Source organism: Aphis gossypii, chromosome 2, assembly GCF_020184175.1.
Source record: "Aphis gossypii isolate Hap1 chromosome 2, ASM2018417v2, whole genome shotgun sequence".
In the NCBI taxonomy this organism is placed as follows: domain Eukaryota; kingdom Metazoa; phylum Arthropoda; class Insecta; order Hemiptera; family Aphididae; genus Aphis; species Aphis gossypii.
The window spans coordinates 75823576-75848610 of NC_065531.1; the positions used below are offsets into that span (position 1 = coordinate 75823576).

At 25.7% G+C, this 25035-nt stretch overlaps 2 protein-coding genes across 8 annotated transcripts in view; one reads left to right on the forward strand and one right to left on the reverse strand.

The window, feature by feature from the left end:
* LOC114132683 (ras GTPase-activating protein raskol-like) overlaps positions 1 to 3400 on the forward strand; it is a 136964-nt gene extending 133564 nt beyond the window's left edge. For all 5 annotated transcript variants that reach the window (XM_050200918.1, XM_050200915.1, XM_050200916.1 and 2 more), the window contains one exon: positions 54 to 3400. In XM_050200918.1, the coding sequence (XP_050056875.1) occupies positions 54 to 309 (256 nt within the window). In that variant the 3' untranslated portion in view covers positions 310 to 3400. The remainder of the gene's footprint in view (positions 1 to 53) is intronic.
* Positions 3248 to 25035, reverse strand: LOC114132684 (piwi-like protein Siwi). 3 transcript variants are annotated; one of them, XM_050200970.1, is made up of 19 exons: positions 24323 to 25035; positions 24102 to 24238; positions 16997 to 17236; positions 16866 to 16914; positions 15098 to 15211; positions 14409 to 14620; positions 14149 to 14334; positions 12704 to 12880; positions 12056 to 12211; positions 11798 to 11943; positions 9996 to 10104; positions 9629 to 9921; positions 9388 to 9542; positions 7215 to 7339; positions 6984 to 7152; positions 5634 to 5755; positions 4690 to 4859; positions 3750 to 3915; positions 3248 to 3666 (listed from the first exon to the last, which is right to left on the reverse strand). In XM_050200970.1, exons 3-19 carry the CDS (start codon positions 17219 to 17221, stop codon positions 3550 to 3552), a joined length of 2691 nt encoding a protein of 896 aa, XP_050056927.1. In that variant the 5' UTR covers positions 17222 to 17236; positions 24102 to 24238; positions 24323 to 25035; the 3' UTR covers positions 3248 to 3549. The 3 variants fall into 3 exon arrangements, with proteins under 3 accessions (XP_050056927.1, XP_050056928.1, XP_027854008.2); XM_050200971.1 differs by lacking the exons at positions 24102 to 24238; positions 24323 to 25035 and adding exons at positions 20038 to 20122; positions 20188 to 20357; XM_027998207.2 differs by lacking the exons at positions 24102 to 24238; positions 24323 to 25035 and adding an exon at positions 20188 to 20357.

A 25035-nucleotide genomic window follows, 5' to 3' on the forward strand; every position in this document is an offset into this window, starting at 1 on the left:
GTAAAATTGTGTGTGCGTTCAATGACAACTTTAAATAAACCATTACTTTTTAGGTTAATGTCTGTGGAAGATGAACTGAGACGTGAGCAACGCAAAATGTCCGACACCCTGACTCACAAACAACGTGTGATTGAGGCTCAAGAACACCAGATTGCCGCATTGGATGCAGCTAACAATCGATTATTGAATGCTTTGAGCCAGCTCAAAGAACGGTATCAAATGACCAATGGAAAAACCAATAGTCCAACTCCCAATATCAACCATAGACTGCTTGCCGAGCTTGGTGAACTCAAGAGCTCATCTTGTTAAAAGTTATCCTGATCTGTCCTGTCCTCTCATTATATTATATATTTTAATTTAGATAGTGTGTATCTAAAAACAAATATATATTGTCTAAAATTGGTTCAAATACAGTTTTTTCAACTTAAGTTGACGACATTGGATAGGTTGTTGCATTATTTATGTAAATGCGTTTTTACGCAAAATAAACTTAATTAAATTACTAATTTCAATCATTATCAAGTATTATTAACTTTAATGTGTTCTTACATAGTTATACATACATATATATTTTTTAATGTAAAATAATAATTAACAAATTTAATATTATTTTAAACTTGGTGGTTTATGCAAATTTATCAAAACTTTTAGGTTTTTAACACAGATGTATTTTTTCTCTTTGATGAATCTGTTTTTTTATTTATTTTTTTTTATGATAGTTTGTAGATTTTAAGCGCATTATGATTATTAAGTTAGCTGCTAAATGTTCCTTTTAAAGTTTTCAGTTTATATTTCTTAAGGAGTATGTTTAAATTAACAAACTGGTAGTTCATAAAATTATTATTTTAGTGTGTTAAACAATGATTTTTATTATTTATTTATTATTATTATTATTATTATTTTTTTTTTTTTTACATTCTGTTAGAGTTATGTTGTTGAATTGTTTATTTTTTATTTATTTTTCAATATTGATTTGGGTGTATTCAACTTAAAACAAAATATGTAATGATTTTGGTTTTATTTTTTTTCGTGTTTTCTTGAGAATAAGTTTTGTACCAAAGATTATTACTGACAAATCATTGTATTAATTCTAAAAGGACTGACGAATTATACATTTTTTTTTTTTTTTTTGGTGACCTTTTAAATTTGAGTTTTCTCATTTACTTTCCTATTTATTAAATAATGTATAATGTTTATCATATTTACTATTTATAGATAGGTATTCCAGTAGATACTATGTACTTGCTTAATGTGATTTTAGTGGTATACAAGCACTAAGTATTATGATTTATGCAGTTTAAGGCAGTTATTTCTCTTAAACAGCCACCAATAATCTTCTGCAGTACTTGCAACCTAATTGTTCCGGCATACATGTAATGATTAAATACTTTTTAATTTATACAAAACAATAATGTATGTTACAGTATTTAAATTTGCTTAAATAATTATTGTAAAACCAGAACATTCGTCAGAATCTTAAAATTCATAATAAAAAAAATTACAGTGCAGTATTACCGGAACTTAAAATATAAAACTAGTTTTTATCTATAACTATAAGAATTTAGTTTTTTTTTAATGAAATTCAAAAATTAATATCTGTAATAACCTTAGAATTGTGATCAAATATTTTTAGTACCTATTTATTAGTGTTTTAGGGATGTCCAGCTTGAAGATTTTGTTCTTGATTTCATATAGTTTTTCATATTCCAAATAAAAAATTTGTGATTTTCAACTTTAAGGGTGATTTTGAATTGCGAATTAGATCTGATTTGTACTTCTGAGAGGTTAAAATTAAAAATTCCCAGCATTGTGTTTTTTGTAAATAGGAAAAACAAGTAAAAATTAATAATAAAAAAAAAAAAAACAACAACAAATTTTTAAGCTAAACCAGTTTTCAAATAAATTGATTAAATTTAACCCATAAAATAACTATTTCTCCTTGAACACATTTTATTATTTTGTAGATATTTAAAATTGAATATCTAACTGTAAATACTTAAAATTTTCATTCTATTCATAGACTATTGGAATTTTTAATTTTTGTATCAGTTAACATTTTTGAAAATTTAATATAAGATTCCATAAAAAAAATCTATTTTTTTATGTTTTTAATGGTCAAATTTGAACAATATTACGTTTTTAACAATGTTATTTATTAAATTTTATGTCAAAAACCTTGTTAGTGGAGACTAAAACTTTTATGTTTATTATATTATGAATTCTACTATGTACTTATTTTTACTGTCTCACAGTATTTATAAAAATATGTTATTACATTTTGAGTTATATAAGTTAACTAGCTGAATTACCTGGCTTTCCCCGTGTGAAGTTACTATTTTCTCTAAATGAAATTCTTACATCAATATGCATAGTTGTGTTTTAAAGAAGAAAAAATATTAATAATTATTCATCTCGTGCTACATAGTTGTAGTAGATGAATTACAAATAAATAATAATATTTGTATTAATATAATATTAATGTATTAATGTTTTAATAGCTATGTCAATAACCATTATGAAATATATCAATAAATACAAATTTAGCACATCCATAATAGTGATTCAAATACCCAATTTATATGTACCTAAGGTTAGGTCTTATTGTACATCTTTTTTTTTTTTTTTTGGTTAATAAAAACATTCCAAGAATTTTGAATATTGAATGTTGATCTTTCCAAAGTACAAATTAGATGCACTTTATTATACCAAAGTACTCTTAAATTTGAAAGTTATTTTTTTGACTACTTCTCATAAATACAAACACTAAAAAAATCAATATGTTGATCACTCCACTCTGAATCTAAAAATATAATATACCTGTAAATAGTTTTTTATCAAGAATATTAAAAATGTAACTATAAACTTATTTTTATCTAATTAAAAACTAATTCTAGTTTACTTAAAATATATAATACTAAATAATTAACCATCATTTCTATGAGTATGGTATGATTTTAACATAATATTTTTAAGTATTTATATTATGTTAAAATAGTTAAATCATACATTTTCAAATAAATAAATCGGTTTGCATTATGCACTCCCTTGACAAATGTCACTGGCAAAGTCTGGTGTATATCTCTGATTTCACTCCACATATTAATATAATATTTTATGTCAATTCAAGGATGTACCTAATACTTGTCTTCTAACATATCATGTCAGTAGCCAAGTACACGTTCCGAGTATTTTAATGGTATCAGGTTTAAAGTGTTATTACAGACTGAACATAAAAAAAATATACATGTATAATATAAAATTATTTATTGGTTTAAATAATAATATTAAGTAATATTTTATTAGGTATTTAAAAAATGTACCTAATAAGTAACAAGTGAAAATCTATTAAAATAGTCACTACAATAAAGGCACAATAATAAATTTTGTTGCAGAACATTAATTAAGAACTGCTTTGTACTATGATTTAAAATTTTAAGTCTACTCAAATTTAACAATAATATAAACCTCATCCAAAAAGTGAAAAAAATATATATAACAAGTTTAAAATGTGTTAGATTTAAGTCTATATCTAGTGGCCAGTGAAAAAACTTATAAAAAGTGCAGATAATCTTCCAAACCGGGATTTGGATTACTTTGAAGTGACTGTCCAGCCAAAAATGCTAATTTGTGTGCCAGTTGACATACAGAAGGAACTCTTACCGTACCCTAAAAAAAAAAAAAATCATTAAATATATGAAATATTCACATAAGAGTTTATGTTTATCAATGTATTCGTGATAAATACTTACCGACCAATTGTAGTACATGTGAGTTAATTTATAAGTAAGTTTTTGTATAATTGCGGGTGTAATTGGTTGTGAAGCAGTTTCATTGAGAGTATCCAAAATTACATTATAGTGGGTTGGCGTAACTGTACCCCTTGTTACATGCTGAGGCACCAAATAGAAATCATACCTATAATGCATTTAAGTGTTTTATTAAAATGTTATTTTTAAATTATCAAAAAATTTTTATAAATATTCATTTTTGCTCTAACAGATAGGTAACCTATATTTTATTATTCATTGTTTTGTAATAATAAAATTTGTACACCAACATCGATTGTAATCAATAATTTTAGGATTGCAAATTCAATATTTTTAGCAAAAATGAATATAACGTACCTACATAGTATTTCATGCTAAAAGCAATTAATATTAATATAATAAACAATTTTCTAAGCTGACAGATCTTTTCTGCTTAGAATTATTTTTCGTGTACATTAATATATTATTGAATTCAATTTAAACCATTCATTACAGTATGATCTTTAAACGACCTTTTTTAAATTGATTTTAATCAGGACAAGTACAATTTAAAACAGGCGCGGATCCAGTAAATTTTTTTTGGGTGGGCCCTTAAATTTAACCACAAAAGATAATACAGAAAAATTATGATTGAATGTAGAATATAATATTGTTTTATTACTCTCCATGCACAATTACTTAATATAGTATGTATAATAAATTCGATAAAATAAATTTTAAAACTTATAAAAAAAATTCTAAAATAACAACTTAAATGCCAATATTCAAAATTAAAGTGATTGTTTTTGAACATTTTGGGTGGGCCCGGGCCCACCCAGCCCACCCTCTGAATCCGCTCCTGAATTTTAAAATAACATTGTCAACATTAAATTTCACAATTTATAATAAAATAATTATATATGTATATAAATTATGTACTCACATAGTTGGGTCAGTGACACTATTATCAATAACTGTTCCAGCTGGTGGATTTTGATAATTTTCGTTTTTTCCAACTGTAGTTTTACAAAAAAATCTTGTACTGATACGTTTTTTAACTATAATAAAAGCCAAACCAACTTTTTTCTCTCCGTAAAACTCTCTACAAGTTTTCTATAAAGAAAAACATTTATATTAAATTTAGTTACAAGCATTGATTATAGAAATGTTTTATTCTATAACCATTGAATACAAGTAGGGCTGGGATTTTAATTTTTAATGCAAATGCATCTTTTTTTCTAGTGTTTCAAAACGTTGCTCCGTAAGGATAAAATGTGTTTAGGGCGATGCTGATTAATTTAAAGTAATTTTTATTTTGTATTTTTTTGTATTTTTGTCAAAATTAACCTTTAATACATTTTTTAAAAATTTTAGGATATTTTCTTAGTTTTTAGAGCATTTTTCACAATTTGTTTGTAAAATGAACGAAAATTGTTGCGATTAACAAGATATTTTCGGTAAACTGCCGACGCTCAACAGTCCAATTTATAAATTATACAAACAATTTAATCATAGCTAGTACTTTCCGCTTAAATTATCGCCGTAATGGCGTAATATACCTATTTGCTAATATGTACTAGCAAAAACAAGTTAAAATGTTAAACACTTTTTTTTTAATAATTATTTTATAATGAATGATTAAGAAAACAAAAATACAACAAAAGAAAACAAAAAACAACGTACAATAACAAAAAATGTATTATACAATTAAATTAAGCCATAAAAAATATAAATGCATTTTTATATTGCATGTTTTGAGTTTTTTAAGTCGTTTTTACATTTTTTTAAGGGCATTTTTTGAGATTTTTTAGGGAATTAAAATCTCAGCCCTATATACAAGTAATATACAACATACATGGCAACTTAATTATAAATACAGATACCAACCTTTACCATTTCTACTTCAGTTTTATGGACATATGTTAGTTGTCCATCTCCCACGCCATCTCTGTATATGACAATGGTATTAGGAAGTTTATGATTTTTCTCTCTATATTTAATCAAAGCCTCTAAAAAAAAATATATATACATAATATTCAAATAATAAATATATATTATATATTTTAATATTTTATTGTTTATTAAATTATAAATTGGTCAGTAATAACTTATTATAGATCAAATAATAAGTTTTTTTTAAAAAAATAAGTCCTTACTACTGTAACATGTGAATTTTAATATTTTTAAAAGAAGCATAATTCACTTAAAAATTATAATGACTGGGGAAGTTAATGTCAATTGTGTAATATATTTTCTCATATTAGTTTTCAAATTTGATTTAATTAACAAAAGTGCCATACATTTTTTTATACATAAATATTGATTATACAGGTGTTTAGGAGCTCATAGCACATCTATCAAAATATTAAATATTTTCTATTCAGACAGTATAAATAAACAATGTAGAAACAGATAATATTTTAATAATTATATGTTATAGGGCTAATTTTGATAAAAATAAATTAAAGTTGATATTAAAAACAAAATTAACAATAGATAATATCCATATCCAAGATATTTACATATGATACAATGTATCTTTTTGAAATTAAATCAGTCAATTTGAGATATGTCGAGTAAACTTATTAAGATTATATTTCATCATGTATAGCCAAATGATCATTTTAGACATTAAAGATGTTGAAAACAATTTAAGGTCTACCATAGATAAAACAACATTTTGTCATTCTTTATAAGTTCTTATTCCTAATAATTATGTTGAAAATCATAAATTTCTTATTCATGTTGATCTGTATTAAAAAAATTTTGTAGACTAACTAATAACCATAATTTTAGCTTAAGTGGGTAATAAGTGAAGATATTATTTCTCTTCAAGTGGTGATGGATAAGTCAATACTGCAGTATAACTACTAAAAATGAATCATAGATTCAAATTCACAAATTAATAACCAAAAAGGATGGTTAATGAAGAATTCTCAAAAATATATATTTATTTATAAATATATAATAGATAATATATTAAATATTATATAATAATAAAAATAGAAATTCACTATTATTAGACAAACAACTAAAATGGAATATCAAGTGTATATCAATAAACTCAAATAAAGAAACCATGTACCAGATGTTATGGCACCTTCATAACAGATATGAAGTATTCATTATTTTAAAAGATAAATAACTAAAATTATAAGTACATATGGTAACTAATTTATACTACCGACAGCATAAATTTTAAAACCTAAATAATATAATTAAATACAATATACATACTAGATATACTCGTTGAAAAATAGGTTGAGATTTCTTGTCCACTTTCATGTTTTTCAACACAGCTGAAATATTTAGTGTGACTGTCTTCCATTGTGGCTATGAATGCACCATAAGATTTATTTTTATTTTGCTTATCGTGAAAGACGTCAAACCCAACTATCATCATACCCTGAAAATTGACAAAATAATTATTCATACAATATCAAATTTACAGCTTATTATTAAAAGTACCAATTCAGGGATAGAAACTTTCCATGGCGCTCCTCCTACTTTACAATTAATTTGTATAGCAATTTTAGTACAAACTGACTTATCGTTGTTTTGTATATTTCTCAACAACACAACTTGAGATGGGACTAAAAATAATATTTCAAGATATTTAAAATATTCGAGTTTAAACAGCAGCATCATTATTATTCATTATGATATTAGAATTAAACATAATATTATATATTGAATTTAAATTTTTATGTATTAATAACCAAGATTCTAAACCTGAATTAACCAACAATTTGTGATAAAACTCTATACCTAAATGGCTAAATCTAAAATATAATTATTATTGAATATCTACCGGCATTCTAAAACTCCAGAATTAAAATATTCAATATCAACGGATATAGAAAATCAATTTCAGTAGTGATGTATTTAATTATTTGATCTGAGAACTTTATTAACATGTATCTAAGAAAAATCTTCTGATTATTAAAGAAAATATTTTAATATAATTTTAATCTATATTTTATGCACAAAAATACAAATTATTAATGTTATAAATATTTTTTGTACAAACTAATATGTAAGTTTAATATTAGATCTCTCAATTATCATAAGTGATTCCCTAAGAGCCTTAAAATAAAATTAACTACCAACTGATATTTAAAAACAAAATTGTGCAATACACAAAAGAACTATTTTTAATTAAAAAAAACAAATAGCAATTAAGAGTCCCATCTTATATCGGAATACCTGGAAATGTAAAAGCTGACCTAATTGCAAACAAAGGTATGACATCTCATTAATCCAAGAAAATTAATATAACTACAATTCCAGAAACTCAAAATACTATCATCACCAAAACTATTGGAATAAAATATCTCTCTTAAATAAATTAAGGAATTTTATGTTTATAGATCATTCATCCAAAAATGAAAATTCTCTCTCAATTTAAAAGAAGAAATAAACTTTATCGCTTTAACTAGAATGGAACACATCCATCTAACACTCCTTCTTCATAACCATAAAGTTGGCTTCAATAGGGGACACATACAAGGATAGTAAACCATATAATGACCGAATGCTCAAACTACGCTAAAACATGAAGGATCTTCATTGACGCAACATTACTTCAACTTCAACTAGCACTGAATGATTTTCACTTTAAAGCAACTTATATATTTTTCAACAGATTTGAATTAAGTAAAATATTTTAAATAATCACAAAAACTGTAAGCATTGCAAGCCCTTTTCCTTTTATTTTATCTACAAACTTATGTATATAATATATACGCTAAAGATAAGCTTATAACCCTTGTTGAAGTCTTAACAACTAAAAAATAATAATATATTTTATGTAAAAATAATATTCTGTACTTTGAGCCATAGCTTGTTCTGTTATAAAATGAAAATAAATAAATAATAATTTATAAGATATTGAGAAAGAACTGTAAGATTAAGATTGAGTTAAAAAAAATGAATCCATCTACCAATGTTTATAAACATTAAATACTGACTACCAAAATGTTCAATTTTTGTAGTCAACAACTATTATGTCATGGTTAACCTAAGCTATTATGTTTTAAAGTAAGTAAATGATTTAATCTGAAATGAAGAAATAAAATTTTTTTCTAATATTGTGATTTGTATTATTTTTAAATATTAAATATCAAATTTTGGCACCATGACTATTGACAAGTAAAGTAAAAATATTCCAATTTAACCTGTTTGGTGAACGATGATAAATTTTAATAGTAATTGTAGCACATTAGCACCCCCCATAAAAGAATTCTAGATCCGTCCTTGAAACTAGTCAGTAGTACTTAAATGCAGTTAAGTGTGAGAAGACTCACAATGGAACCATTAATAACAAAATACACAGATGACAACATAGGCGTAAACTAGAGGGGGGGCAATATGGAGCAACTGCCCCTCTTGATATTTTGTAAAATGTATTTATCAGGTATATTTAGTCTCTAAGTATCTTTAAGTATAAAAGTATCTCAACATAAAATAAGGTTTGCTCCCTCCCATAAAAATTTGCCAAGTTATGCCCATAGATGACAAGACCTGAAATCGAATCTAACTCAATTATTCAAGTATCAGAACCTGAAACCAAACCCATATTCAATTATTTAGCTTAGATTCCATTATAAAATCTATAGTTTCAATTTCATAAATTGGTTACCTGCTCTACTAACACATAGCTTTCTTTTAATCATACTATATAGATCATTACGAGCTGATGCTGTGACACATAAAATAAATGGTGGGTTTAATGTATTAACTATGTTATCCAATTCAACTGAATATGTTCTCATATTTGAATTCGGTAATTCAACTCTAGAAAAAAAAAAGTCAAACATACCATATTTTGTTTTTGAGTAAAATGATAAATTGGATTAGTTATTATAATAACCAATACTAACATTCTCGGTCTTGGTAATGTAAAACCCAAGCCATTTGCTACCATAAGCAGAGTATCAATAAATTTTCCAACATCAGAACTATGCTGACGCGGAGTTACTAAAACCCAAAATAGGATTATAGCCCTTCTAAACATGGCTGTATTACGTAAGTTTGATGTCCAATTAGCGTTTTTGCCAGATGGATATTTGTGACTATCAGCACCACTAAGATTTTCTTCTGACAATACACGAGCATTAACTGTAATGAGTTTATTACTCAATGTTAAATTCCATTGAGCTAATGTATCTGCAGACTTTAATAAAAAATCTTATTAAAAATTAAAGGAAATCTATTTATGCTCATAAATATTTCCATAATAATATTCACCTCGGGGGTAGTATGAACTCGTTTAATAAAATTATTATACTTGACAATTCTTCCTGTTGGATCCACTCTTGTATACTGTGCTAAATCCCGCATGAGAGTTTTATTTTCACTGTAATCATAAAAATAAAAATAAATATTAAATCATCATGTTAGAACTTAATAAGTATTAATAAGTATAATATAGGTAGTATTACATTTTTATATTTTTTAATGGAGCATAAACATTTTTATCAACATTCACAGAAAAAATACCTATAAATATCATACAATTTGTTTGAATATTTTAAAAATTGTATTATGTTAAGAAAAATGATTAAGTCACAATGAAATATTTCATGTTTTTACAGTTAATATTTGTAAAAAACAAAATACATTTTTTGAGGATAAATGTTATAATAGCATTTAAATATCTTTTTTTCTTATCAAATCACTCAACAATTCAGCTCAATAATTAAAAATATATAATAATATACATGATAATTAAATTTAAAACAAGAATAGAATATATAGTAAATAAAACATTTATGTAATAGACAGGCAGATAATATAAAAAATAAGTACTAGAAAAGGCATTGCAATATATTCAAATATTTTTTATTGTTAAAATTTGAGCTTTAATTGCCCATAAAAAATATAATAAAGCTTTTTAATTTGCAGTATAATTTTTTTTTTTAATTCTAGTAAATAAATTTATGAGAAATCCTATATTAAACCTTCAAGACTAAAGTGTAAAAATTAAAAATTGTATCAGTTTACTATTTTGATAATTATATCATGTATAGTAAGTAACATATGAATCTTTGGTGAGAATTTAAAATCTATGACTAATTATTTTTAAATTATTAAAAAAGCAAAATATATGAAAATTTGCTTTCTACCCTAAATTTTTTCTTACTAAATCCAATTTTCTATCAAAAACCAAACTTGAAGTTGAAAATTGAGGTAAATTTTTCTATTCATACTTATTTTTACTTTATCTACTTCTTTGTACTTTAAAGAGTATAGATTTTATAAAAAGATATATACCATAAGTAATGATGCCCCCCCTTTAAGTCAATAGCTAAAAAGAGTATAGGTATTTAAAATTGTATATATACTATATAATCACACAAATGCCGATATTATAATTTGTGACTGAAAAGTGTTATGTCTTTAATGTGAATAAACTATGCTATCCATTCAGTTTGTACCCATCGGCCAAATCTCTGCAATAGTATTCTCCCAGCGGCTATGGTCATATGCAACGAGTAATGTAATGTAAATTCATTATAGTACATTGTGTTTTTAAAAAATATTAAACCTAATTCTCACTCTTTGATTCAGTTAATAAATGATAAGCCTACAGTTGAATTAAGGTAAATAAATTTAACATAAATCTAAATCCTCACATATATAATATGTACTTACATATTATGTGTATAGATACTTACATATACATGAGCAAGTAGTAAACTAGAATACATGCATGGTATATATTTATTCAGGCAATAAATGATATGCACAAATAATTAATTAGATATATATAAATTTATGATTAAAAACAGAAAATATATATTATATATTATGCAAATTTCCTATTTTAGCTTTACTACACCATTGTTAAACCAATACATTCATCACTCTATAAAAAAATTAAAAATTGTTAATAAAATAAAAAACTAAGCTGAAGTTGTTCTTCTGTTGTAGTATAAAGAAATTTATAACATTTTTTACACATTACATTTTTGTAAACAACCATTATTTTATTATAAAATACATGATTCACTATTGTTTTATGTAATGTATTAAGTAAATCTGATTACCTCATCCTAATTGTTAATCCAGTCATACTACATAATTCGGGAACTAAGTACACTAGCTCTGTTTCCTCGCCTTCAATTCTGAAAGATTTTTTTTTTTTTGATATGAGCATTGGTTGTTTTTGATTGCTAATATTTATTCCATATCTCTAAAAATTAAAAAATACTTAAAGCTTAGTTAACAGATTAAATATAAAAACAACAATTAATTGAATTTACTATAAGCTATAATTATGATATATAAAATAATAAATTACATACATTTTTATAATAGTCTATATATGATATACTCGATCCATCTTTTTTTAGAAATGTTGAATTAGTACATGACTCTTCATCAACATCATCGATTCGATAAGTCTGGTTATTATATCGAGTTAAAACTATACTTCCTATAACACCCATTTTAAAAGCCATCTAAAAAAAAATATTTTATTCTATTATCTCTTATTCTTAATAAAAAAATATTACTTATGACTATTATCTGCTCTCTATTGTATCTATTTACATTTAAAAACGACCCAGTGGCACCCTCAGTTTTTGTTGGTGGCTCCTAACTGTTTCCCCTACTTAATCAATGATCGGTAATATAAACACAGAATGATACCACGTCCACGCGCAGAAGATTATTATTATTTATAATAAAATTCTAGCCAATAGACTATCTACATCTACAGATATTTCTACAGTGATTCATTGAAAAATAATAACAATAAAAATAATACATATTTTATCCATTTTATGTAGGTATATACATAAGTATGATGTTCACAGTATTGAGAAAAACTAAGATAAAATATTTAATTAAATTAATTCTTAACGTGTGACTGACTTAAAACAAACTAAATAAGTTTATAATAAATTGATAACTATTATAGATATCGATATGAAATAATAACAATTACTAACCATCCAATTAGGGTTACTGTTTCTATTATTTGAACATTCTATTAAAAAATCTAGAACAGTGTCTTCTCTCATAACTTTAGTTGAAATTTCAGCCCTCAATAATAGACCACAATCAAACATTCCAATTGTAGTCTCATAACCTGGCCAAAGTTGAAGTCTATGATTAGGAATACCAATCTAAAATAAACAACAAATAAATACAATGTAAATTAAAAGGATTTTGATAAAAATAAAATAAAATGTTATCATTTTCTATTTTCTTGTTTATTTTAAGGTTTTTAACTTTATAAAAATACATCAGAAATTTTTCTTAAGAAATCCAAGACATACAAATTTTAAATTTAATGTCATGAACTTACATTATAGTACTGAAAAGTTTCAGATGTTTCAATACATTTTTTTAGTATACTTGAAATTTATTTAAAAACTGATTGTATATAATTTTATTATTTTGCAAATATGATGATTATTATTTTATTTTTTTTTTTTGTATAATAAATTTAAATAACTAATATTGTTTTTTGTCAAAATAATAATTATTTAATTTATTTAAGAAGAAAAAATAAGCACCACATATTTTTTTATAGTTTAAATTATAATATATTATAATTATTATATATTATACATAGTACACATATTGAGTATAAGAAAATATTTCTTCAACAAATTTAAGAATTAATAGAAATTAGAAAATTCATGCTTATGACAACGACAACAGAACAGCAGTAGACGTAGGTGTAGTAGAGATAGTAAAAATATGTGCATGCACTAAACGTCTAAATGACTATACCAATGTTATTTAAATACATTATACACTTTTATGATTAAAAAAATATTAATATTTATTTATAATGAGAAGTATTAGTACCACATTTTAAAAAAATCTAAATTTTATAATAGCGCTTTCAACGAGCGTTGTAAGACAAGATAGCAATAATTAATATTAATTGAATATTATAATTATTATCATGCACATAAATCAAAACACTGGTTTTCAATTAGATCATACATAGTAAGTAGATATAATATAATAATAATTAATTTAGTTAACATTTACGGTAACTATTTAAATCTTCATAAAAGATTCATTTTATCCAGCTCAATTTAATTTTTATAATTAGTATTTAAATAAAAAAAACCCATTTTCAGTATTAAATTTGTACATGCCAACATTTTTAGAGAAATATTTTGCTTCCATTCCAATATATAATGAAAAATTAGTAGTTCATCATTTAAAAATGTGTGAAATAACATTACTATTTTAGATTAGATACCTATAATACCACCTAACTTATATAGGCACAATATATAGTTTTTTTAAATAACATTAATTTAATATGGATTAATAACCACAATTTATTATTATTTTAGGTATTTGGCATGACATAAAAATAGTGTAGCTAAATATTAGTAATTCCAAATATAATATTTAAATAAATGTTTACTTTTGCTACTGAGTCATAGTAATTTCTTCCAACTTGTGTCAATTCCAAATTAGCAAGGCATTTACGTAACAATATATTAAAAACTTGGATAGAAGCATAATCACCCTTTTCAATGACTGAAGTTAATTTTAAAGTAATTATTATTATTTGGTCATCTGTATTTCGTTTTGATGTCAGCTCAATTGTCTAAAATTAAAAAAAAATTGTTTTAATTTTTATTAATTTATAAATTAATAAAAATTGTATTATAAGAAACTTACATCAGATTCCAATTTTTTTCTGCTAAACATCATTGTTCCGTCAAAAATATATGCTCCTAAAAATTCTTTATGCGCGCTCAATAGCCCTCTTTTAATATTTATTCTATCTTGTTCTGGTTTAAAATCAACTCTATACTGATATAAACTCCAATCAGTATAAGTAGTTATTGGAAAATAATTTGATATTAACTCAATAGATTGACCTCCTTTTCCTATAGAAAAATATAATAAAAACAAAACAAGATTAAATTTATATTTTAAAAACGTTCTTATGCATTTTAATATTTTTTTCTCAAAATTTTGTTTATTATTTTTAATATTAAAATTAATAGCTATGTATAGTACTGAGTAGTGAGTGTAAAGAATTTATCAAACTATCTTAAAAGCAATAATAAATTCATGCTAAATACATTAAAAAAAAAGTTTTAATATGTAACAACTAATAAAAGATAAAAAAAAAATATCTAAAAAAGTCTAGATTTAAGTTATCCAACAGTAAAAGTATAACTATACAATGTATTAATCTGTTACCTGAAAGTAAAAGTAATGATGAATACATTGCTTTATGTATTACTATTGATTTAATAATTTAGCATCTAATTTTTTATATAATTAAAAAACAAGTATTGATGTTTTTAACTTATAACATAGAAAATTTCTTAAATACTATATACTGTTTTAAACTATACCTTGTTTTCCATTATCAGATTTTGAAGATACTGGTCTCTCTAACCTAAAATACCCATTTTCTATAGGTTGACGACCACGAACTGCACCTCTACCAATTGGCATTGATGCATGTCCTAAAGTAAAAAAAAACAATACATTGGTACATGGGTAATGGGTTACTAATTTACAGACATAATTAAATAACATATATTCTATCCAATAAATCATGGAAAACTGTTACTGCGCATGGGGAATACAAATTCAAAGTATTCGATTAAATTTATAAGTTACAAATGTCTCTTTTAATATTGGACAAAATATATTTTTACAGTGGGATAATACATGATATTTTGGTCAAGTATATTCATTAAAATTAAATTATTACCTGTTTTAATGCTAGTAAATGCATTAGACAATTGCAGTGCCGTATTGGCTAGATATTGGTCTACCGAGTACCGAGTTTAAGAATTTCTAACATTAAACTACAGCTACAGCTACTGTATGGTTTAAATAATTCAAATCAATTATATTTTCCACCAATGTGTATACTAATTTATCAAAAAAAAAAAAAAAAAAAAATACAACCAAACACTTAAAACTGATTTTAAGCGGCCCACCGAGTTTTACTCGTTAGCTTCCCAGATTAATTCGGCCCTGGACAATTGTAACATAAGAAATACAGTACATATCATAAATTAAATGGAAATAATAGTAATATGTAATAATAAATAATAATACCTATCCCATATTATACCAAAAAGTATATTTGAAAATAAGTAAGAATGTTCAAGATAGATATTATAATTTATTTTTTAGTAAAACAATAATAAATTATAATTTAAAATTTTAGCTGAAATTATAATTAGAGGTAACTAAAATTCTGTTGAACATTTTATTTGTTTTTAATAATTTTAATAAAACGCACAAATAATATTATAGTGTTTTATTTATATTTTGAGAAAAAATATTGAATTATAAGCACTCATATGTATATATTATTACTTTTATTTTTGAATAAAAAATCACAGGGTACTTAACTCAAAAACACGAATGAGTTTAAAGAAAAATTATGTATATAAGTATAGAGTTACCTATTTCAAGAATTTTTACTTCCTCAAGACAATGTATAAGTACATGCCTGAATTGATCAGGAAAAGTGACCCAGCATAATTAAGATCTCTAGTTCTGACTATAGAGATACATCATAATATTATTCAATATAGGTATTTTGAAAAATTGTCATGAAATATTTAAAACTATTTAATAAATACAATACACTCCATTATTAAAATAATCTTGTAAACTTGAAAAATTATATATTTAAATGTTTTTGATATTTTAAATATTTAAATGTCGTGCTGTTTGTAGTATACCCAAAAATTTAATGTGAATAACTATTTTAATAATCTCATAGAAATTATTCACCAAATGATATTTTTAGTATAAATAAAATTGATTTATTTTTAAATTTATACCTTTAAAAACATTTATTTATAAAAAATAATTTAAGTTCAGGCCTAAAATATAGTAAAAATTGGGGTAAAAATAGTGTTACACTCTATTTAGAATATGTGTACAGAAAAATAATAAGATCACTTTTGATTGGTAAGCTGGAAAATTCTATAAACAATTAATTATCATTAACATAAGGTTATCATGGAAATAAAAAAGCCTGGATGGAGATTGAAAATGTTCTACCCCCAACTTGGTAACCAAATGTTGACTTTATTAAATATTTTATAATTTATTAAAAACTAGAAACATATATATTATTAAAGTAAACTGTACCTGTTGCCAAGTTATTGTTTCTATTCGTTATTTGTCCAACCGCTTCAACCTTAATGAAATAATATAATTAATATTTGTTAGTTATTTAGGTATAATAGAAGTTATTTTGAATTTTAAAATGTATTTCTTACTTCTGATGGTCTAATTTCTTGTTGTGAAACAACTTGAGGTGGTAAATTTTTAATTTGTGGCGGAAGTGGTTGAGGTCCTCGAAATTGTTGTTGTGGAGCAACTAGAGGTGGCATATTTCCAAATCGGGGAGGTAATGTTTGAGGTCCTCGAAACTGTTGTGGTTGACGAGGAGGAGGAGGTCTTGGCCCACGAGCCCGACCTCTGGCGCGCCATGGATTATCCATAGATAATCTTTTAAACTATTTATAAACAAAATACAAAAACAATTTTCATAAAATAAAAATTTAATAAATTATGTAACAAATCAAGTGAAAGACTCTTGTCTTAATATTATATTTAGATACCTACCTTGAATAATTATAATTATATTATTTAAACATTGTATACTAAATAATTATTTATTTATTCAACCCCAAAACATTTAAAGATGTTCCAAAACCTGGGAGTTCTGACTGATTATTGAATTGAATTGTATTTATTTTTATTAAATTATTATAAAATTGTTTCCAAAACACCGCTTTTTATGGAGACAAGGGTTATTAATACATACTAACATACCTACTCAGTACTCATATTATTATAAACTAATTTGACAATGATTTTTAAATTATCATACAATTATTACAAAATATTAGTAATATGATTTAAGTAAAAACAATTTCTAATCATTTAAATAATAATTTACTAGTGATAAAGTTAACAAATTAACTTATATCAATATAAATTCCACAGCCAATTTTACTTAAGTTTTAAAAAATTAATTTCAAACCATGTTTTGATGACTCTTAATACATGAATAGATATACCTAATACCTACCTATTTATTATTTTATACAATATTTTTATTCGTATCATCAGTAATAACTGATGTGTCATCATTCATCACAAAAATTAAAAGTCAATACATCACAATTTATTCTAAATAAATCACTAATATACCTACATATTTAATACAATCCTGCTTTCAGATAGTTTAGTAAGAATATATTTTTAGAGTTACCAACAGCTTTTGAATACATTTACGTGTCATTTTAAAAATAACTTTATGTCTTAATGATGAACTGAAATCACAGTTATGAATTAGGTATAACACTATAATTTAAAATAAAATTACCATAAATACAATAATATTTCTAATTAGCCCACGCATAATCATGGGCACAATTTTGAGGGGGGCTTGAGTAGTTGGGTGTGCTTAGCACCCCTAAACTGTTTCAGGTTAATTTGGATATTAATATCAACAGGTATTCATAATTATAAGATATCATCATAACAAAATACATCTCTGCAGTATTGTAGGTTTTAAGGTTGGTGTACTTGAGTATCAATGAGTTGGTAATGAAATAAATAATGAATGTAATAGTAGGTATGGTGTTATAAACAATGTATTGAATTTAAATTAAATTATAAATAGTTGCATAAAAATAAAATTTTTGAACGGGAACAGTGTATTATTAGGAATTTAGTTAAAAAATAAAAAATAAATCTCAAATTTTAAATAACACAAAGAACCAAAATAATCTAAAAATTCAATCAAGTAGAAAATGTTACACAAATAGGTATTTGATCATAATTCCATATCAATTTTTGAATTTCATTTTAAAAAAACCCTAAATTGATATATACTGAAACTGGTTTTGCGTTAAAAATACCAGTAGTTCCATATTTTATTTATCATTTATTTTGAAAAGTACTGTGCATTTTAAGATTCTGAACGTTCTGATGAATTTATTGATTTTACAATAATGTGTGACTTTATTTCTGTGTATCTCATCACTGTTTGAGCCAGTTAAAAGCTTTAAATTTCAACCTAACCTTTCTAGTAGAAAATTTGATCTAATTGTTAGTCCAAGGGGTCAAAAGGAAACATTTTTAGTATATTAGGTATTACTTCCTATAATACATAGCATAGTTTTTTAAATATCGTAACTCTTGCAACGTGCTCTGATGTCTCATACATCAAATATAATATACATATAGGTACCAAAACGTAGATAATAATGACCAAATCCAAATGGAAAGTATTTCTTAGAACTCATGGACGGGTTTGTTACAGTACATATGATCAGTAATTTTAGGCATAAAAGTGAAAGGTAAAAACTAATCAAAAAACTTAATTAAATTTAATAACAGTTGTCATAAACCTAAGACTTTGTAGGCTTACGATCATCAATAACAGCGGCGCAGCTTTTCTTAGAAACGCTGGCCGCATCGATAATATTATATTATATTAAATTATATTATATAGCGGTATCGTTCATGGTCACATACAGCATCATCGCACATACGCTTATGATTCAACAGGAAATCATCGATATATGATTGACGCAAATGCGTGGGAAGAGCGGATGTACGTGCACTGACCAGCAGGGACCTGCCGGTACCGCAGGAGTCTCTGGACGATATATAAGGGGGGTCCAGATTAGGCACAGTTTAGACGTGATCCACCAGAGTTAGAGCGAGCACCTTCACGTCACCCAGTTCAATAATAATTGTACCTTTTAGACTTAGAATATTTTTCAGAGTTTAATTAATTTAATTATTTGAGCATAGAATATTTTCGTAGAAATAAAACATTTAGAAATATCTCATCAGTCTTTATTTTTTTTAACTAATCTACTTCATATACTATACATCTTTACTGTTGCTCATACGTGGCACGCTATACAATCTTTTTGAGCTTTAAATAGGCATTAGAAATTTTTTAATTTTTTTTTTTTTAATGTTGATAATGATAAATAATTATTCACTGGGTCAAAATTCTTAAAATTTAATACAAAATCTCATATAAGTTGTTCTTATATCTGTATAAAATATCAAAATTGAAAACAATATTCCTCATAAGTAACTCATATTGGAATTAAAATCTATAAACATAATTATTATAATATAGACATTTAAAGTTAATATTAAAAAGTAAATTTAATTTAAAAAAATTAATAGTACCTACATATTTAAATGAGTTTCATTATTTTATTGTAATTTAAAAACATTATTCGTAGGGACTATCTGATAAATTTACAACCATTGGCTTACTCACAGAAAAAATAAATAACTGAATATCCGATGCAAACTTTGTGAGAAATATACGTCATGAAAACAAAATGAATTAAGTAGGTATATACCTAAGTGATAATATATATTAATAATTAATATGATTTAATCAACATGTTTGAAACTAACAACTTACAAGTTACAAGGCAGATATTAAATTGTTGGTAAAAACTTGGTCAATTGATAATAGATGTTATAACATTTATACACGAATACAACTTTAAGACGCAACACGATACGCGAAATGTTAAAACTTGTAACGGGCGTTGAGCCTAAGAGTTGGTCGTCGGGAGACTAACTAAGCACCATAGATAATAAAATCTTTATTATCTATGTTAAACACATCAGCCATCAGGTCCATCAGGACTACAGGAGCAACTGAGGAAGAATGTAATTAATAATTATCACTTATCATGATGAATGTTATCATATAGGAGTTTCACGCGGTTTTACTTTGGTGGGGAGAGTCGGTATATCGAGGAGCCATCGTGAGATGACGTGTAAATTGCGGGTGTCGTGAAGAAAACAATACATTATCTACTACAACTTGTAAGCAAGTCTACATTTATTAAAAAAAATGGAATATTAGGTAGGTATAGTCTATGTATTTACAGTGACGAGATGAGAAGAAAAATAATTTAACTATAATACCTACACTAGCAATGCTTACTATACCTCAGTAATGTAGCGTGCCATGTATGAGCAACCGTAAAGATGTAGATGTTGAAATAATTTAAGCGCCGATGAAATATTTCTAAGTGCTTTTTATTGTGAAAAATATTCTAAGTCCAGGAGACATAAATATTAAACTGAGTGACGTGAAGGTGCTTGCTCTAACTCTGGTAAATCACGTCTAAAATGTGCCTATTCTGGACCCCTCCCCCCTTATATATCATCCAGAGACTCCCGCGGTGGCGCGGTACCGGTAGGTCCCTGCTGGTCAGTGTACGTACGATGATGCCGTACTTGATCATCACCTGCTCATTACAAGAATATTTGTTACACCCCTAATGTTTGGCTGTTGTTGTCTACGGTATGGAATTTATGTATTATATTTAATACGTAGTATCAAAGCACGTTGCAGTAATATCTCCTGCCTAGCAGCCTAGGACAACAATTTTAATATAAATAATTTAGCATATTATCTTTATTTATAAACTAGGTATATAATATCTATGGACAATAAAGTATACTCGATACATCACTACATCGGTATACTTAATTGACAACATCTAAACTATAATAATACATCGATCTAAATTACTAAATAGGGAAGAAAGAAGATAGGTAGTAAGAAGAGTGTTGTATTTTGAGGATTGACTTGTGTTCAAATTTCAACTAAATTAATAGATAAATAAATATATTCAAATAAATTAGTGTCTAAATTAATGAAATCCACATACTCCTTTGAAATAGCACTTCAATGCTTCACTCTTAACTAGTCTAACATAGGTAGGTATCGTTCATATTTATTTCCGTGTAATAAACATAACTTTATTAGGATCATTTTTCTTATTATAAACATGGGTGTAGGTAAGGGGAGGATTTTGGTGTTCAAACACCCTCGAAATTAAGGATAAAACAATTTTAAAATAAATATTGTGAATTAAACTTAATGTGTATCTAGACCAAAACCCCCTTCGAAAATATGTCCTATCTACGCCCATGATTATAAATGTTGTGTACATATATACCTATAATACTAAACAGCAAGTATATTTTTACATAAGTACTTATTTAAAATTAATAGAGATCTTAAATCAGTGTTTCCCAACTTGGAGGCGTCTATAGGTAGGTACATTGCTAGAGAGGCGCCAATACTGTCACCACGAAGTAAAATTTATATTTATTTAATTTATTAGTTATACATTATGTATACTGTATAGGTATTCATTTATTTTCAATTTATAGAAAGGGACACAAGACTTTTTAAAATTTTCAAAGGGGGAATGGAATAAGAGAGGTTCCTACTACTATCTTAAATTGAAAATATAGTAAAGCTAAATTATATTATTACATTGCACGTTAAATGTTCAATTTTACTTATTGAAGATGCAAGTATGTAAACTGTAAATGGATTTTTAGCTACAAGCCTACAACTCATTTGCGCTCACAAAAATACAACTAAATTATTCACTATTAGTTATTACTATTTTCGAACAATAGAAACCTTTTTTTGGAGAAATTTAATTACGTATATATATATAGGGCGTACCTCTCTAAATTTTCGAATTTTAGATTGTTCGGTAATTTGTTCACTATTATTATTTACAAAATAACATAAGAATTACAAAATGTATTAGTACATTCTACATCGAAAATTATAATATCAATTTTTTAAAATTTAATTGCCTGTATTCTCAAAATTGTTCGTGCTAAACAAATAGACAAACACAAAACAATGTTAGTATGCCGCATTGCCGCAAATTTAACTAAGTGTATAAGATAATATAACTATAAAATTATTATTTACTATGTAAAATCTAGCCAATTCAAGTACTCAAAACTAATTGCTACACATAACATCAGGCACGGCGCCAAGAGGGGGGGGCAAGGTGGGGCTCTAGCCCTCCCAGAAAACAGATCAGCCCCATCGCCAGCCCCCCCACTAAAAAATATGTACGATAGATATTGTGTAAAATATCAATATTTAGCTTATATAATATGTTTGTCACAACTAAACAAATTGAGGAATAAATTAAATTTATTATTTGTCTAATAAGGAAAAAATTTACTACAATTTCAATAAAATGTGTTTTGAAATTTGTAAAATAAGAAAAAATCTTTTATTTATTTTTTATTACCTTTATTGAGTACTAATTACTAGATGAAAATGAACAAATAAACGTATCCCAAATCATTGCATTAAAGATGATTGAAACAAATTGTTCATTACTAAACACAACTACTTTAATTTATATTTATGAAATGTAGGTAAGTAAAAGAAACATAATTATTCATTCACAAAGGTATGTAATATTAAAGTCATAAAGAACTTATCATTTTTGTGTATCATGTCATCATTATGAATATAGTTGTTGAAGGTCTGTGATTAGACATTTTATTACATAAGGTACAAAAAAAAATATTTGACATTATTCTTAAAACATTTTTAACTATTCAAAAGTTTGTATATATTATCTGTTTAGACTCTTAGAGCATACAATATAAAACGTATGTACTATATAGATAATAGCTATATTATGTTATATGATACGAAAATATTTATATTTCATTAAAATAACCCCAGTATTTGTTGAAAAATTTTAGCCCACGTAAAAAAAATATTTGCCCCACTCTGCCTCCCCTGGAAAAAAATTCTAGTGCCGTGCCTGCATAACATCGAAATAAAACAAATTACAGATATTTCGTGAAATACGTACCATCAATATATCTTTATTAAAATCGTGTTAATAATATCCTTAAAGGCTAAATCTAAAATGTTACTTTGTATGAACGGAATTCTCAATTATACCCAAAAAATGAACAAATTCGTACTAAAATAAAATATACGAAATGTTACTATTTTTTAAAGCAATTATTTATTTATTTAATGTGCAAATGTACAATTAATGCTATACCCATACTTGGGTATTTGGGAAAAGTAAAATATTTTTTTATATTTAGTTAAGTGAGTTCTATAGCCTATAGGCGATTGGATTTGTTGTGTATTTAGATTTTAGACCAATAATCAGGTGAAAAATAAACATACTTGTTACAGTCAAATTTTAATTTTTAAAAAATAATTTGAATTCGTTGGCCTCTTTTATACGTTCTTTTTAGGAAAACCTTTTTAATTTTTTTTTTGTCTCATTGGCTATTTATTTATCAGCTAGTACATATTTATTTTGTGAAATTTTGTTCGGAACCGTATTGACGCATAAACTACCCAAATTCCTAAGTGTCATAACCAAAAACCTACTTAACTAAACAAAACACGGAAAAGAGGCTAACGAATTAAAATTATATATTGCGTAATAATATTGTATTGGATATTGAAGTATTGTCTACAAATAGTAATATTATATCAACACTTATTTTTTATCTTACCTAGTTCGTCTGATGGGTTGTTATCTTCCGTTGATCAGCTAATGAGACGAAATTATTGATATTGGTCTCGAGCAATTAATAATTAATATGACGTGAAACTATGCTCGACTACACCGCGATTGACGTGCGATACAACACTATTGTAAAATATTATAATAACAATATTATTACATCGAATAACCGTCACAAACACAATATTTATAATAATATTTTATACATACCGCTTATGTGGGCGGTAGTCAAGTCAACGAATAAGTATTCGAATCTAATTCCAAGATCAAAACCATGGAATGGTACCTAGTCGAACGGTCTCTCTCAGCACCTCAAAATTTCGAACGTGAACCTTCACTGATCCCTGCACAGTGCACACTGTGTCAATGCGAGACTGCGAGAGTCGACCACGAACAGTCTTACACTCTTACTGTCGTAGGAAACACGACGTGTGTTTATTATGGAGTAGGAGGTTTTAGATATTGTGTTGCTGGTCGTGAGAAAGTGGGTGGGGGAAGTGGTGTGGCGCGCGATGAATACGAATGCTATATCGCATACAAATACATCGTAAATAATTACACGCGTATATAGGGACCGGCCGCGGATGTATAATAATATAATCGTTCCACTCATAGAGTATGGTTCCATAATATATATGAAAAAAAAAAAAAAAATTAATACAATTTAAGGTGGATGTAATGACCTTTCTATAAGGAATATGGGCGATAACTCGTATGACCTGACCGCGGATAACCTCCCCACTGTGAGTGTGAAGTGTATAATAATTGTCGGCGATTATAATAATTTTTTTTTCCGTGGAATACGAAAAATCACTAAACTCCGTAAACTATAATACAAACCACCTATATCATACATAATATCATTTACAATGAAAAACAAAAGTTCCTTTATAATATTGTTATGTAGGTACAATGTTTCTCTT

Coding starts and splice junctions, on each gene's coding strand:
- LOC114132684 (XM_050200970.1), bottom strand. CDS start 17,221: ATGGATAATCCATGGCGCGCCAGAGGTCGGGCTCGTGGGCCAAGACCT. Junction 7,153..7,214: donor AAGTTTCTATCCCTGAATTG/GTACTTTTAATA, acceptor GTCAATTTTCAG/GGTATGATGATAGTTGGGTT. Junction 4,860..5,633: donor CTGAAGTAGAAATGGTAAAG/GTTGGTATCTGT, acceptor TTTTCTTTATAG/AAAACTTGTAGAGAGTTTTA.